Below are 15,901 nucleotides of genomic sequence, written 5' to 3'. Positions count from 1 at the left end.
TTATTCCTTTTTGTTAACTAGGTTTTAGGCTGTGCTCTTAATAGGTGATGATAGAAACACCAGAACAACTTAGAGTGATTGTTTATTTTTGCCATTATGCTAAATAATATCAACATTGAAGATAGTAACAAAGGAGGGTGAGGACAACCATTAGGGTGACTGAAAAAAAAAACGCACCCTGATATCTGAGAGCAGACAGATATGTTCTGTTGTTTCTACTGGAAGTAAACAACAAAGTCAAACAGTAGACATGGCTACAATAGCTTCTTTCCTGATGTCAATATATTCACTTTTCATACCTGAACCTTGAAACTTGTTCATTTTTGGATCTGATGTTGTGGTAGTTGTGATAGTTGAAGTCTATAATAGTGCTGCTGTTTTCCTTTTCCAGAGATTTTGGTATTTTAATATGGGGTGAAGGGAGTGTCAGAAGGGAAGCAGGTCCTTTTGTCCATCTCCTTATTGTCCTATTTCCAGGCCAAGCCATTGGTTTCACTTGTCTCATTTTTCTGGTACATATCCAAATCTGATACTGTTTTCCGAGTGAAGGAAGCTGGTTAGTAGAATTACAATCAAAAGCAAAGCCTTTCTAGCAATGAAGAAATTTCTCTTTCTTGCTGCTAGCACACAGTTCCCTGGGATTGGGGTTGTCTACTGTGGGGATTATTTAAGACTTCAAAGTCCTGATGTGTCCCAGTTTTGAGAGAGAAAAGGGTATAGGAATTAGCTGCTTCCCCACTCCAATGATTGTTTAGTGTGCATTTGTGAGAATAAATTCCCTTCCTATGTGATCCCGGAGAGGTGCCATCAGTGGAGGCGTGCTTTGGGGAGCATCCGTAGTGATAAACCCTTTTAGTGCAAGGTTTACCACTGTCTTTATGATGAACGTTTGTGGAAGAAGTTTGGGCTTACCAATTTATAGCTGTCATTCATCTTTTTTGTTCACATAAACAATGCAGAATCGTGTGGACTCATGGTGACAGCATTTCTGTGAAGTGATGGAGAAACGCCAGTGCAGCCCAGGCATTTCTGTTGTGTGTTGAGAACCAGCAATAAGCAGCAGGAAATTGTACCAGCGAATCTTTTCTATAATCTGAGAACAGACAGCTCAAATCTGGCAGCCTCTATTGAAAATGTTTGCTTGCTGTGTGGTTTCTTCACTCAAGACTATACTTTGTTCCAATATAGATTTTTTTTCCTTTTATTTTAGTCCCAGGGAGGTCTTCCTGATACAGTTGGTGTATGGATTTGTCAAGCTGTGCAAAAATGAAAAGCTGCTGCTGATTCTCTCTATCATGTCTTACATAAGTACGAATTCTGTGTTAGATTGAGGTCAGCATGAATGCTGGGGAATATATTGCTGAACCAATAAAAAGTAGCCGCTGGGCTTATGGTGCGGAAGACTGTGTTTGTATTTACGTGTCTGGTGGAGCAGAGCCCAACAATTTTTTGACATGAAACATCATTTGGAGGGTTCTTGATATTTTAGGACAGTGTACGCATTGCTGCATTTCAAATGGAGGTGGTTGTCTAGCAAAAAGTAGATGATGAAAAGGCACACTATTACTCAGAAATTGTAGAAAGAGGTAGTAGAGAGGTAGAAACTAAAGCTAGCTACTAGAAGAGGCTTTCTAACAGTAAGGTTGGCTACAGGATTGTATAATCTTACTATTAGAAGCTGTTAAAACATGATTGATCAGGTTTCTCGGGAGTGATTTAAATATGACTGCTTCTGGGGAAAGGCAGATTGACATCTCATGAATCATTGAAATCCCTGTTTGGTGTTTTCTTGTGCTTCTTTTTTTTGTTACTCTATAGTGAATGACCTAACTAATCATGTTATGTTCATACTTTTTTAATCCTGTCCTCCTTTTTTTAATTTTCATTATGAGCATTCAGCTTTTTTTCCTTGCTCTTGCGGGATATGCATTCAGTGATGTTGATCAGTGTTTAAGATAATCTATCAAGTTATTTCTGTACATGTAGATGCCTTTGAATATTTGCTAGATTAGTTTGGATTCTAGATTCTGAAAAGGCAATTTTCTTGACTTCCCATATGTGTATGTCCTTTCTGAGATGATACTCAGATCATTCTGGTGCTCATATGACAGTTTCATTACCCTGTGTATTCATTCAACACTGCTTGATGTATGTGGGGAAGAAAAATCCTTCCCCACAGAGCAACAGGGAGGCAAACTGCTGAATTCACGTAATTTAGTGGTAGCAGTGACTATCTTACTCTACTTAAGGTATTTAACAGAATCCTTTTGTTTACCCTCTGACTTTGTTGTGACCTTAGCATTGAATGCAAATACAATGTGTGGTGTATGTGGAAGCTATCTTCTGAAGGGTTTTGTGGGTATGTGGCCTCCAAATATCTGAGTCTTTATATTGCACTTCGCTATTTAGATAGGTAGTGTAGTACTGAACATTTGGACCTATATAGTGTAAGGAATATGCTGATAACATTTCTGTGGCTCTTTTGCAAGGTTGTGCTTTCAACTTGTCACAATGTCCTGAGATGCGCAGCACATGCTGCTTTTTATGCCTTGCTGAAATAGGATGCAGCAGAGCTGCCAAGGCTTCTATAGTAAGTTAAATAATGAGGGGATTTGGCAGCAGTGTGGCTCTGTCATACAAACGTGTTCAAATTGTGCAATTTTTAGTGTATGTTGCAACTCAAAGTTACTAAGATTTTCTACTATGATTTTTGTTTATTAACTCCAGAGATGCAGAATGAGTAGACAGGCAATGCTGGAAGTCCATAAGAGAGGCAGTTTTTTATGTTGGCCTTCATCTTCGGTTATGAGAGCTCCAAATCTGGTTTGCTAAAGAGAATTCTTAACTTCTTCACTGTATGACAAAAGTGTTCTTCAGAGCAGCCAGAGCTGAGTTTCCCCAGGAGAAGGCAGAGTTAGAAGAGAGAGCATTTTGCGTGTAAGAATTCACGTTGCATGCACAGTCCCTAATTCTGATTAATGTTAATTATGTACTAATGAGAGAGCGAGGGGTGGGAGGAGGGTGTAATGAATAGAATTGTATTAGGATTTAAATTAGCAGGGGATGGAAGAGTCAGAGTAAATATTTAATGTGCTTTACATGGTCCAAGGAATCTTCAAACAGATTCTGATTGTAAGATAAGGGTTTTCTGGTAGAAAACGCTCACCGTCTGCTTCTAGTCTGTCCTTGGTTTTTGTTGCAAAGCAGCAAAATCCAACAGAAAGCATTATCTTTGATTCACGGGTTAATTTGCAGCTCAGGCAGTTTAAGTGGATTGCTCAAGTGGCTCAGTTACATCTTGTGTTTTTACTACTTTTTTAAATGCTGTAAAAACTCCTGAGATGCATGCTTTCAGAAATTATTTCTTAAAACTGAAATCAACCTGGAAAAAGACTGATAGATAGGGAAAGGCTCAGTGCTCTTTCCAGGATAAATACAAATGAAAGCAACAAGTGTTGTTTTTCTTAGTTTTTTCCATTCACATGTATGTATGTGCATGTGTTTGTGCATGTAACAAAGCATATCATTTCCCTTTCTGAGGCATTAGTGACTTGTTAATTCACCAGCTCTGCTCCATGCACCTGGAACTAACAAAATATTTCCCTAGCATTAATTTTTTAAATTAATATTTTTTAGCCTAGTGCTTTCAGATCTTTCTGTATGATACGGTCCTCATTACTGAATTTAGCAAATGTGTCCAGCTTTTGGAAAACAAGCAGTGCAAAGCAGCATGCTAGAACATTTGAGACAAGGGCATCTTGTGTGAACTGTGGTGGCTGCTGATGGGCTGCATCCATGTGCTTCATCCCAGTGTATAACTCAGTCTCGTTTGTGCCCTGTTATGAATAATGCAGACTGTGAAGAGCCAGTTAAATCAGGAAAGTGCCCTCGGCCATTTATGACCCACATACCATTTGTTGTTCAGATTGATCTCCGAACAATCAGTGGGAAGCATTAAATTTCACATGCCTCTTCTGCAGTTGTTGATCCAGAGTCTCCTCTGGGTATTCCGTCAATATGTGTTACTGGAAAATCAATTCGCAAAGCTACAGCATCAGCGAGGGACGTGTAACAGTCAAATGGGCAAAATGATATGCCACGAACGTTGCTTCCTTTCATGTGGGCTGGGGAGGCATGGAAAGGAGCGTGTCCGTGAATGTGTTGCCTTAATCAAAGCAAGAGTAAATGGTGTTGAGGATATTTCAAGGGGAGATATCAGAATTCAGCGCTTGTTTACAAAAAATTCACCCTTCTCTATGGGATTTTGTTCTAATAATACGCTAGATTACTAAATTCACTTTTCTTCCCAGAGTGCTTATGTGATGCATTCTCCCTCTATAATGGCTGTCTATAAATACTTAACGATTTCTTGAAGGAATCTGCAGTTTCCAAAATCATTGTTTGATATGAGAGGAGGAAACTTCAGTTCAAAAAAAAAAAAAGGGGAGAGGGGGGGGGAAAATCTTTTGATGATTTTTTGTGTATATTTGTAACCATTTTTTAAAACTCAAAATAAATGTTCCCTTACAGCTGGGGAGCAAGAGAAGAAAACATAGCCCACAGATGGCCTACCTGAATTTTTTGAAGCTCGATCACTTAACAGCAGATGTTGAAAGTACAGAACTCTTTTAAAAGTAACTGTTAGGTTTTCTTTTTATTGCCTTTTAATTTCTCAAAGTAAAGTTGGGGGGCTAAAATGTGAACTCAGATGGCGGTAGCAGTTATATCTGTTGTGTCTTGGCATCCCTTTGGCTTCTTCAAAAAGAGATGTGGCTGTTAGCTCAGGCCCAGTGGTGCAGCTGCAGTCCGTGTGTTGCTTCAGGCATGTGAGGTTTTGCAGGTGGGCTCTGCAAGTGTTAGAATGGGAAACTGGTGGTCATCTGTTGGTGCTGAAAGCGGTATCAAGTTGTGGATATTTCACATCTTTCCTTTGTTATTCTTTAGGTTGTAATTAATGAGCTGGAGCCATGTTTCAAGAGAGGTAGCACTTCATTAAAGAAATATATTTATTGAGATGTTTAAGGAATTTAAGAAAAAAAAAAGTGAAGCTACTAAATGCTGGAAATGCTGCTAAGCGAGCTGGTTCAATTTTTAATACATAACCTGCTGTGGTTGTTAAATATTTACACTGAAGGTCACCGCTATTATTTGCCATTCACTTTTCGGTATGCTTGGCACTGATCATTAGAATTCTGCATCCCTCCCATTCCTGCATGGAGAAGTAGAGCTATCGATCCCATCAGAGTGATGAAAGCAAACTTGTGCCAATGCAGTTTTGATCCTCTCGTGTCAGAGGAAGGTGCCTGGGCCCTGAGAATTAGAAGGCTGTGGGAAATGGGGAGCTTCTGCATCCTTTTGCTGGCTGATGGGCTTGGATCTAAAACCTTTACAATCTTCCATTTGGAAATTGTGCAACCGCAGACATTTAGCTTCTGTGTATTTGTAGCCATTATAGAATCATAAAAGCAAAGAATTATCTAATATTCTGTGTTGAGATCCACAAGGACCTTGAGTGCAGTCCTGGCTGCACACAGCCTCTCCCAAAACCCAAACCCAGTATTTGAGAGCACTGTCCAAACGCACCTTGAGCACTGCCCTGGGCAGGCTGTTCCATGCCCACCGCCCTCTGGCACAGACCCTGCCCCTCACCCCCAGCTGCCCCTCCCCTGACAGCTCCATGCCGTTCCCTCGGGCCCTGTCACTGTCACACAGAGCAGAGCTCAGCGCTGCCCTGTGAGGAGCTGTAGGCTGCCATGAGGTCCAGTGAGTTCTGTGATAAGCATAGCCTGTGTTTTGGTTAGAAATTCTTCCTGGTCAGCATCCAGGATGGATTATGTAGCTCAGCCTTCCTGCAAGGTGTTAAGCTTGCTTTTACCTACAGGAGTGGGACTGAGGAGACCTGAGGCAAAATGTGTGTGTGTTCCAGCTGTGTTCTGTCCATTCAGTGAGGTGAGGGTTGAGCACATGACACAAACAACTTGTGACTTGCTAAGGCAAAATGATGAAAGGTTCTTTCATGGCATTGCTGTACTGGGCTCATGCTCTTGTACTCTCTGGATTGTTTGTGTCAGACTTGCTGGAATAGGAGTGCTGGCTGCATTGCTGCTGGCTGGCTGCAATTGCAGAGATCCTGAAACAACTGCAGAAAGCTGTGAGGTTACTGGAAGATGGAAACCGCAAGTTAAGAAGCTGTAGCTGTGTTTTGTTCTAGCAGGTGGAGCTGGTATTTAAAATGATGATTCTCATAGAGCACTGTACTTTTAAATTCTGAATGTCACTTAGGCTTGTGTTTTTGTACAGCATTAAGGGCATATTTGTATGTTGACAATACTAGTGGCGTTCCTATTCAGTGCTTTTTCATCGTTACATTTCAGATCACTTTGCAAGATGTATTATTATTATCTTCAACAGATAGACAAACTAATAAATACATCTACTAATGTGTTGCAGTTCTTCCCCTCTCCACCTCAGGGTGAGGTAAATTGGTTTATGCTCATCTTGTTGCTGAACTGTTCTATTACTTTCTGTCAGGATAATTTTCCTGATATTTTCAAAGGTTTCTGGGGTCTAAGTACTTCTCATGATGGGTTATTTTTGTTCCCTGTTGTGAAAAAATATTTTCAAAGTATAATTTTGCCTTTAGCTAGGTATTAAATGGGATATAAAAGACTGTAGAACTGTAATAAAAATAGACTACACGTAGTTAGCATTACTTATTTCTTTGAGCAAGGTTTAAAGTGCTCTTTACCTGATCTTAGGTCTTACGTCCCATTCTTTGCCCATCTTAAAGACTGAAGTACAGCTGTGATGGAAAGGAGCTGTATCAGTAACCTTAAGGAAAGGTGATTTGATCTTCTCATCAGATATGGTACTAACTTTATAGGTCCAAATAATACAGTAAACTATGTCTGCTGCTTGTTTTGTTGTAAGAAACCATTATAGAATGAAATAGAATTGGCAGCAGTTTTCTCTGCATGGTAGAAAGTTTGGTGTCAGTGGTAATGGAGAATTGGCCTCCCAGTGTTTACATAAGACTTTTTGGGCACTTTGAAAGAAAGGAGCAAACTTCTAGGAAATTCCTAGGTGGTCACCTTAAGCGTGGTTCTTGGTTGCACCCAGCCAGACCCAGAGAGAACCTTTTGTTCAGCAAATTAGTCAGAAGTAAACTAGTGGAGAGGAGCTGGCAGCACCCTCCTTCAAGGCAAGTTTTATGTTGTGCCCTCTGTGGAAGTGCATTTTAATGACAAGAATTGATGAGTGACTTTCAGGTCTTATCAATGAGCTTTTACCATTTCACTTTCAACCTCCTTTTGTAGGTGTTCTCTACTTGCTGGAGCACGAAGAAGAATATGTTTTCACACTGCCCAGTGCCTATGCTCGATCGATACTTACCATCCCATGGGTGGAGCTCGGAGGCAAAGTCAACATCAGTTGTGCCAGGACTGGCTACTCTGCCACAGTCACATTCCACACCAAGCCCTTCTATGGAGGGAAAGTCCACAGGTACAGGAGTTACTGTTGCTGACCTGCTACTGGATTTCGAGGAAAGACTTACTTAGTCACCTCTTTGGCTCCTCTATTGCACTGCGCTGTAGATAGATACCTGAGTTTCTTTCTGTATTAGTGTCTCAGGTGGATTACAGCTTTAGAGCTCAGTTTATTGTAGTTGCACATTTCATACCATTTAACCAAATTAGATTAATATCTCTCATTGATCTAAAGTCACCTGTTTTATAACCTGTACACCTCTGCACAGCGCAGGATGAGAAAAAATATATACAGAAAAAGCAATGTTGCTGCTACACCAGCTGCTGTTTCTGTGCAAGTGCTGTTAGATGAGCTGATGCTGCAGGTGGAGCCGGCTTTTATTCCCTTAAGGAGTACATCACTGCTCATAGTAGTAGCTCCACACTGAGGACTCACACTGAAATTCTGGATGAAACTATTGCTCATCTGTCTTTGGTTCCCCTTTATGAGAGTGTCAGGAGTGTCAGGAAGAGCTATGCAAGATAGTTTGTATCTTACTTCCATGTGTGAGTTGGTGACCTGATCATTAAAACGCACAGCTCCTTTTCCTGTTCTGCTGCAGACTGTAGCCATTTCCATGGCTGTGCTGCCTGGTGGGAAGGTGTGCTTTTGCATGGTTGCCTCTGTTTAATTACACTTGATCTTCTTACTCTTCCATATGTGTGCCAACGACTTCAACATTGTGCTCTGGCTAATAATTGACATGGGCTGTTTTGACAGGGCTTTTTCTAAAAGGGACAGATTAATTGGTGCCTATCAAAATGGGGAAGGCTGTGATAGTTTAATCATCTAAAAACTAAAGCGAATTTGCAGATTACTTGACACAAGCTGCTGAAGCACACAGTGTGCTTGTTCATACAGACACACACACAGGAAACTCCTTCCTGTTTTAGCTGGGTCTTCTGGAGAGCAGTGTCTTTATGCTTGAAAAACTATTTCATAGATGTAAGAACATGCTTGTAGCCTTAGCAGCGGTACAGTGGTAATGCTTCCATACACTGATAATGAATGGTACCAGTTATTACTTTTGTGATCTTTTTTTTTTCTTCTTGAATTAGGGTTACAGCTGAAGTGAAACATAATCCCACTAATACCATTGTATGCAAGGCACAGGGAGAATGGAATGGCACACTGGAATTCACTTACAGCAATGGAGAAACCAAAGTGATTGACACTAGCAAACTGCCTGTTACCAAGAAGAAGATTAGACCAATAGCAAAACAAGGCCCGTTGGAATCAAGGTAGGCAGAGGAATTACAACATTCTGCTTCTGAATCCCAGATGAGAAAACAGAATGGTGAAGCAACTTGAGTTATCCACAGCGTGGTTCTAAAAATCCTTGCTTTTATTTGGCATGTTAAACTAGGTGCAAGTAGCTGAAGCCTTGTATTGGCTCTTTGGTATACAAATTACACTGTAGTGATGTAAACATGACTCTTCTAGTGGGAAAAAATGCTCACATGCATTTTAATGAGCATTTGAAAATGGTAATGCAGTCTTTTATGTATTTCTTGGATTGTAACATGGCAGCCAAATTAGTGACTTTATTGCAGGTAATTTTGCATCTTATAGTTCATGCTGGAACTGCATATACTGCATATTTCATACATATACATGTAATATATGTGATGTGTATGTATATACAGAAATGTAAAATATGCAGTGCAACAGAAATACACATGCAGGTGTTTCTAGGCTGTCAGAACTGATGTTATGTGCCTGATCTGATTCAGGTGTATTAGAAAAAAAACCTCATTCTGTTATTCTCCGTCAATAATTGTTTTCACTTATCTTCAGAAGAATCAATATTTTTATTGAATTTAGGAGCATTTTATGAAACATTTTATTGGAGGATTTAAAAACACAAGTTGAACTTCATTTTATAATCTTTAAATGTATTTCTTTATTGTAAGTGGTGTATCTTGAAGCATTGTGCAAGGTCAGATGTCTTTTTTTTTTTTTTTTTTTACTTTCTAGACATATCTGTTTATCACAAACACATTTTTCCCTGTAGTTTAATAACAAGGAAAGGTTGAAGTAAATAATGAAAGCAGTAACTCTGCAGTGTATTTGTTGTATTTTTTGACGCTGGTAAGCAAATTACAACTATCTCTGCTTCTGCAGGATATGCAGTTTATCACATTGTCTACAAACTCACTTAAACACCCCTGGAAATATGTGGGAGTTGCAGTCAGTTTCTTAGTACATTTTGGGGCCAAGGTGCTGCTTAGTGAACATAGTGTGAGGAAGCATTACATCTCAGTACTGGTGAAAAACAAATCTAGTTATGTACTGATAGTTATTGTCAACTGGAAATAAGTGCATAGACCTTGAAGGGCTTCTGAGTATCAGTGTGTCAGCACCCCTGTTGGTAAGCCAGTGGGAGCAGTCAGTGGGTTAATGTTCTTTGGGCTTCTGTCTTACATTCCCATGTCATTCCAAAGCTGGCTGCAAAGACATGCAGAATAAATGCTTGTCATTTGGGGTAGGTCATCAGTAAAGGATCAGAACAGGAAATGGTAAAACCATTCAGCAAGTTTGAGGAAAAACGGTCAGGTTGTGAAGAGTCAAGGAACAAAAGCTGCTGAGAAATGTGACTTGTGGTAGATTGCAGGGAACTGGGCATGTCTGAAGGTGTGGTCCACAAATGGGTATCGTAGTGGAAGTGGTGGTTCAGCACCTGTGTGAGTTGTGGAGGTGTCATGGCAGTGTGGCACCGGCTCAATGCTGGCTGCATTGCTGCTGTAGCCCTGTGCCCGCTTGGGGCACAGCTCTGATTGTCACGTGTGCTCCTTCCCCATCACACAGGCACCTCTGGCAGCACGTCACCAATTCTCTGAAGGAAGGCAACATCGATGCAGCAACAGAACACAAACACCACCTTGAAGAGAGACAGCGAGCAGAGGAGAGGCAGCGTGCAGCTCTTACAACCCCGTGGAAGCCAAAATATTTCGCCAAAGAGGTACTGCATTATGTTTTCTTCTTTATAACCAATAGCATCTTTGTGCAGATGAGTGCTTGTACAGATGGACCTTTGTGGTTTTACCATGGGCTGATGTTCTTATGTATCACTGACTATTTTATTCTTAGTAGAATCTGGCTTTTAGAGAGAAGCAATAGATTGTTCCATGTTTATTTTGTATGTTTGTTTGCTTTTGTTCAATTACACTGAATTTAACACTGAATTTTTGGTACCTGGTGTCAGGCACCTAAAGCTTTGCTTGTTACTTTGAAATCCGCAGCTAGATTTGCAAATGCTCTGTGCTCACCTCTCCTGATAATCTTGTTCTTAGCATGGCAAGGTGAACATGCTGTTAGGGATATTTGCTCGATGTAAGTAAGCAGTCTTGGGATTCATCCGCTTGAAATGAGATGAACTTTGTAAAAATCTATCTTTGTTCTTCCTTAGAGAAGTGGGGAAGGGGAAAGAAGATGTACTGAGAGAATCATTACACAAATGTGTTTATATTAGCTAGTGTGTGCAGCTATTTAAACCAGTAGTTCATCTGCTGCATTTTCCCATTGCTTTTTTTCCCCTTGGGAATTTCCTTCCATTCTGCAAAAATTACCTGTAAGTTCATTAAGCACAGAGTTTGCAGAGGACAGGGATGGTTTCTAGTGTCAATTGGTGGCGTTTTAGCTTTTATGTGGACGTATGCAGATGCATTATGATTAAATCTTGTTTGTAACCTGTCCCTAATTTTCTTACAGGGAGATGGTTGGCAATACTTGAATCCTCTCTGGAAGAGCCTTTGACAAGATACAGAAATTGTCTTATAACTTTACCTTAAAGGCATTATAAAGATACAGTATATAACTTGTAAAATGTCGCTGAGTAGGTCTCGTTATCAGAAGATACAAAAGAGAAGCTATATACTGTGAACAGTGCATCTCAAATAACCACAAGCTCAAGGTGATTCAGGAGCCATTTGGTGTGTATGGATACACAGACACACACACGTGTATGATATGCACACATATAGACACACAGTATGCATGTGTGTTTGTGTGTGTGTTACTTACACTACACATAAACCTAGTATAAACACTAATGGTGATTTAAAGACCTTATCCTTTAAACGTTAGGGCACAGAACTCTGGCTGCCATCAGCTGGGGTTCCCGAGTTGCGTGCTTGCAGGATCAGGCCCTGTGCTAGTATTTAAAAACCACTTTTTTATTAGTACTGGTTAAGGTTTTCTATTTTTCACTTTTGCCAAAAATGTTTTGCACTTGAAATGTGATGTCACTTAATGGCACTCATTCCGTTCCAACAGTCACGGGGTAACTCACTTTGACGTATGAATGATGCATTGACAGCGCTCTTTGGGATGCTGATTTGAGAGCATGTTTCTGTCACTTGCAGTGTGAATTTTCTGCTCTTACAAGAAGTAGCAATACCTTCTCAAGAACGTTGTTCGCACTAACCCGGCGTGTCCTCACTGTTTCATTTGTTCCTACTTCAGAAGTGTCACAGGTCTCTGGTCGCTCCTAGCCAGCTGCTTTTGGTCTTGCTGTGTGATGTTCTTTGGCTGTTGTGATGCCGATGCGTTTGGTTACATGTTTTGCTAAATTCCTCCTGGCAGATAGAGCTGAGGTCTTCAAACTTATTTGCCTCAGCTTCCCCCTCTCCCCAGTCTGTGTCTGAGGAGCCCAAGTTCACAGCCCTGCCTTTAAAATCAAACTGCTGCTGATGCACTTGTGCAGAAATGCCAGGCTGTGAGTCGAGTGCGGCTGCTGCAGTGGGTCTGAGCCTCCCGAGCTGCCCATGCCCACTGCTGCTGTGGAGTCAGAGCCCCTCAGTCCTTCCTTGTTCAGGTAGAGCTGTACCTTCATTTTTTTTTTTGCTTGTGATTGCTTTGAATGGTTCCTCGTGGGAGGAGATAAAAGCCTTTTCAGATGAATGATTTTCTGATGTCCAAGTAACGATTTAGTAAATTACTACACTGAAACAAGAACTTTATTAATGAAATGAATGAAATGGGATGTAATTGTTTTGTAAAATAAAAGAGTAAACAATCCTGCAGCTTGATCTTGCTTTGTAAGATTACCACTGTGACACAAAGAATGTGGATTCTATAAATTTCCTAAACCTTCATTGCTTTTTAGTTTGTTTGTTACAAGTGAAGGTGTGTTTTTTGAGAGGAGTGACAGCAAACAGATGTAAGATGTGCTGACTTCTGCTCAGTGCTGCTCTAACAGCACTCTGCAAGAAACCCCTCTGTTTCTCACCCCCTGGCATGGGGCCCTGTCTTGCTGTAGTGCAGATTATGTTGTGCCTTTTGTCTGCTTTATTAACAGGATGACTTTTGCTTTGCACCTATTACACTAATACATTTAGGTCAAAGTGTTGCTTGTATCTGTTGTTGTATGTTGTGCATTTTATAATGCTTTATTTTTTGCTGGATATTAAAATCTCTTGAGCAACTCATGGCCATACAGAGGTATGTGTGCAAGGAAACATTAGTTCACTGGACATAACTCTTGATAGGTCTTCCCAAGCTGAACTTCAGAACCCTATGTAGTGAAGCGTGGCTTTTCTCTCATGAATGTTATTGTCTGCTTGGATATACTTTCTTTTTTTGCACGTTAGAAAGATTCATGTTATAAGTGATTTAAATACTATTTTTTAAGAAAAATGTGGACTGAACTTAGTTTTGTAACTGACTATTTTTTTTTTTTTTTTTAAAGAAATATCTTATTTTTAGTCAGTATTTCTCTGTAACACCACCACAGTGATGCAGTTGTGGTAATCACTGAATATCACCACCAGGAATTGTCAGGAAAATGCGTTCCTTACCACCTGCCAGCAGTCTGCCCGTCATGGTTCTGCTCTTGTTTCAGGTTAGTCTGATAAGTAACTAGAGCTATCAGTGCAGTCTGTAGCATCGTCACAAAGACCACTCTAAATGCAGAATTAAACAAATGAAACATTTTTCCCAGAACCTTTGACTGTCACATGCTCACTGAAAATAGCCATCGGAAGCTTCTTTGTGAGGTGCCAGCCCCTGCTAGGAGAAGAGCAGAGCTTTCATGGGTTTGATGGCATCGCTGTCGCAGCTGCAGAGATGCTGTAGTCATTCTCTTAGGACATTTGAGTAACTTTATGCTTGTAATTCATTGAAGGTTTTTTCTGTCTGCTTGGTTGGTTGGTGGTGCATACTGAGAACATTCCACTTGTGCCCTGATAAATGTCTGTTTTGATGCTGAGTCCCCGGATACCATCACTTGTCCCAAGTAACTTGGGAGAGACAAACATTAAACAGTCTCTTACTTAAAGATCCCATCAGCAAGAGTTTTCAGAACGACATTCAGAAGTGTCATTTTATTTTTCTGATGCTTATGTGCAGTACATTTTACAGAACCGAAAACTAAGTATTCCTGAGCCTTATTCTGTAGGGTGTTCCAGTAGCTGTCCTGGACTTGCAAGTGATTATTTTCCATTTTAAGTAGCCAATGTATACACTCAGAATTGTAATGTAATCCATGTACTTCAGATTTTTGTTGTGCACACCTGTGGAAGGCCTATGCAACTTTTTTCTCGAATTAGAAATGTTCAGAAAGAAAATTTTTACCTTCATCATTTTAAAAGATGCTCTGGCAGTCTCTTCTTATTTGCCTTCCTTTCATGATTTGTGAAGTTAAAATTACGATGCTCGTGAATAAAAGATGTTTCATTTAGTTGTGGGATGCCCTCTCTCTTTCCACTGAAGAATTAGTTAACCAGGAGCATTTATTCCCAGGTTCAGGGCTACCACAGTGCTGAGGGCACATGTGATCCATTTCCATGGTTCTGATAGGAGAGATTTGTCAGCGGATTTCTGCCTTTTGTTTATGTACTTAAGTGTTCCCTTCCTGTTACTACTGCCAGACACCATACTGGTGTTGTTTAATTTGGGCAGCACTACACAGAGAGCACAGGGCTGGGCAGCAGTGGTTTTGGAAAGGCTGGGAAGCAAAGGCCTTGTTTGGCAAAGAAAAAAGGTTAAGATGTTCCCTCAGTTCTGAAAATCATTCCATTTAAATTTTATCATTAACAGAGATTATCTTAAAATAAAATTCTGGATTACTGCAGCACTGGACACTGGTGTGGTCTGCATTTCTCACATGTCAGATAATGTGTCTGGTTTGTTTTAAATATTCATCCACATTGTTGGGAAACACCAAGCCAGAGGACTTCGTTGTAAAGCAAAACAGAGACCAACCCTGGCTGTAAATGAGAAAGGAAATACCGTTCAGTCATGTTCCTCATCTCTCGTTGCATTGCTTCAGGGCCATGGCATGTTTTAAGCATCGTTACTGACAGCTTTAGTCACAGCCAAATGGGATTTCATTTCAGTTTTCACTCAGTGGCATTGATATGTACAGAGGGCTGAGTCAAAGCATTTAACTGCTGCTTCCAAGAGTAATCTACCAAGATAGGTACTTAAACAGCTTCCCCCTCCTCTTTTGGAATTGCTTCCACAATTCAGAATGTTTCTGATGGGATGAACAACAGCAGTGGTGTCCTCCTTGCTTTTTGTAGCAGTACCCAAGTGATGCCAAACTTGAGCAGCATCAGCTGTGAGACCACAGGTGTAGTTCTTCAACAACTGAAGGGCTGAGCCTGGCTCAAGCATGTTTTTCCCTTTAGATTTTTACTCCTTTGTAGCAACTGTGCTTCAAACTCTACCACCCTTGACTCAGTAGAGCAACAAGAAGATTGCTGTAAGTGAGGAAGCACCCTGGGATGGAAGGTACGTTTGAGAATGATGAGAACTGAGTGTGCTGCCCTTTGCTGGTACAAGGGGGTTCAGCTCTTGTAAGAGCGCCAAGGATGGGAGAAAGTGGGCACCTGCAATGTGCTGGTTCCTGAGGGACCAAGGAAGGTCACACAGTGGCTGCTGGTGTGTTGGAAAGTCTTTTTTTTTTTTTTTTTTTTTCCCTGATAATATCAAAGCAAGTTTTCATTGTAATGCAGACTCGTAGTAAAAGCCTTGAAGTCAAATTAGATTTAAGAATGCTCAGGTAAGTAGTAGTTAAACTTGGGCCCGGGCTTGTTGAGATTCTGCTGCTTATCCTTTCATGTTGCTTTAAAAATACTATAAAATTAGTAGTTATTTCTGCTCTACTGTAGGAAAATGCTGACAGCTAAAACAGAAAACATTTTTTCACAGAACTATAAAGATACTTGGAGATGGGAGGGTCGCTTCTTAAGCAAGGCATTACAGCTAAACAGGAGACTGACCAGCAGCACCTGTTCAGCTGACTTTTGCACATTCTTTCAAATGCCTGACTGCTTTTTTCTTACCACTGTTGAGCAGTCAGTGTGTAGATTTGCTTGGAATACTACAAGTTATGCATCAACCTTCTGCTTGTATGTAAGTGATGGCAACC

General features: G+C 40.5%; 1 protein-coding gene across 1 annotated transcript in view; it reads left to right on the top strand.

Annotated features, from left to right (window-relative positions):
- OSBPL10 (oxysterol binding protein like 10) overlaps positions 1–14,206 on the top strand; it is a 100,249-nt gene extending 86,043 nt beyond the window's left edge. Inside the window, exons 9-12 of the mRNA XM_085226405.1 lie at positions 7,317–7,503; positions 8,586–8,768; positions 10,336–10,489; positions 11,239–14,206. Coding sequence (XP_085082531.1) covers positions 7,317–7,503; positions 8,586–8,768; positions 10,336–10,489; positions 11,239–11,283 — 569 coding nt within the window. The 3' untranslated portion in view covers positions 11,284–14,206. The remainder of the gene's footprint in view (positions 1–7,316; positions 7,504–8,585; positions 8,769–10,335; positions 10,490–11,238) is intronic.
- Positions 14,207–15,901: the final 1,695 nt, after the last annotated feature.

This window comes from Meleagris gallopavo, chromosome 6 (genome assembly GCF_905368555.1).
Source record: "Meleagris gallopavo chromosome 6, MGAL_WU_HG_1.1, whole genome shotgun sequence".
NCBI lineage: Eukaryota > Metazoa > Chordata > Aves > Galliformes > Phasianidae > Meleagris > Meleagris gallopavo.
Note: the sequence above shows the minus strand (reverse complement) of the source record. Positions and strands in the feature narration are given on the sequence as shown.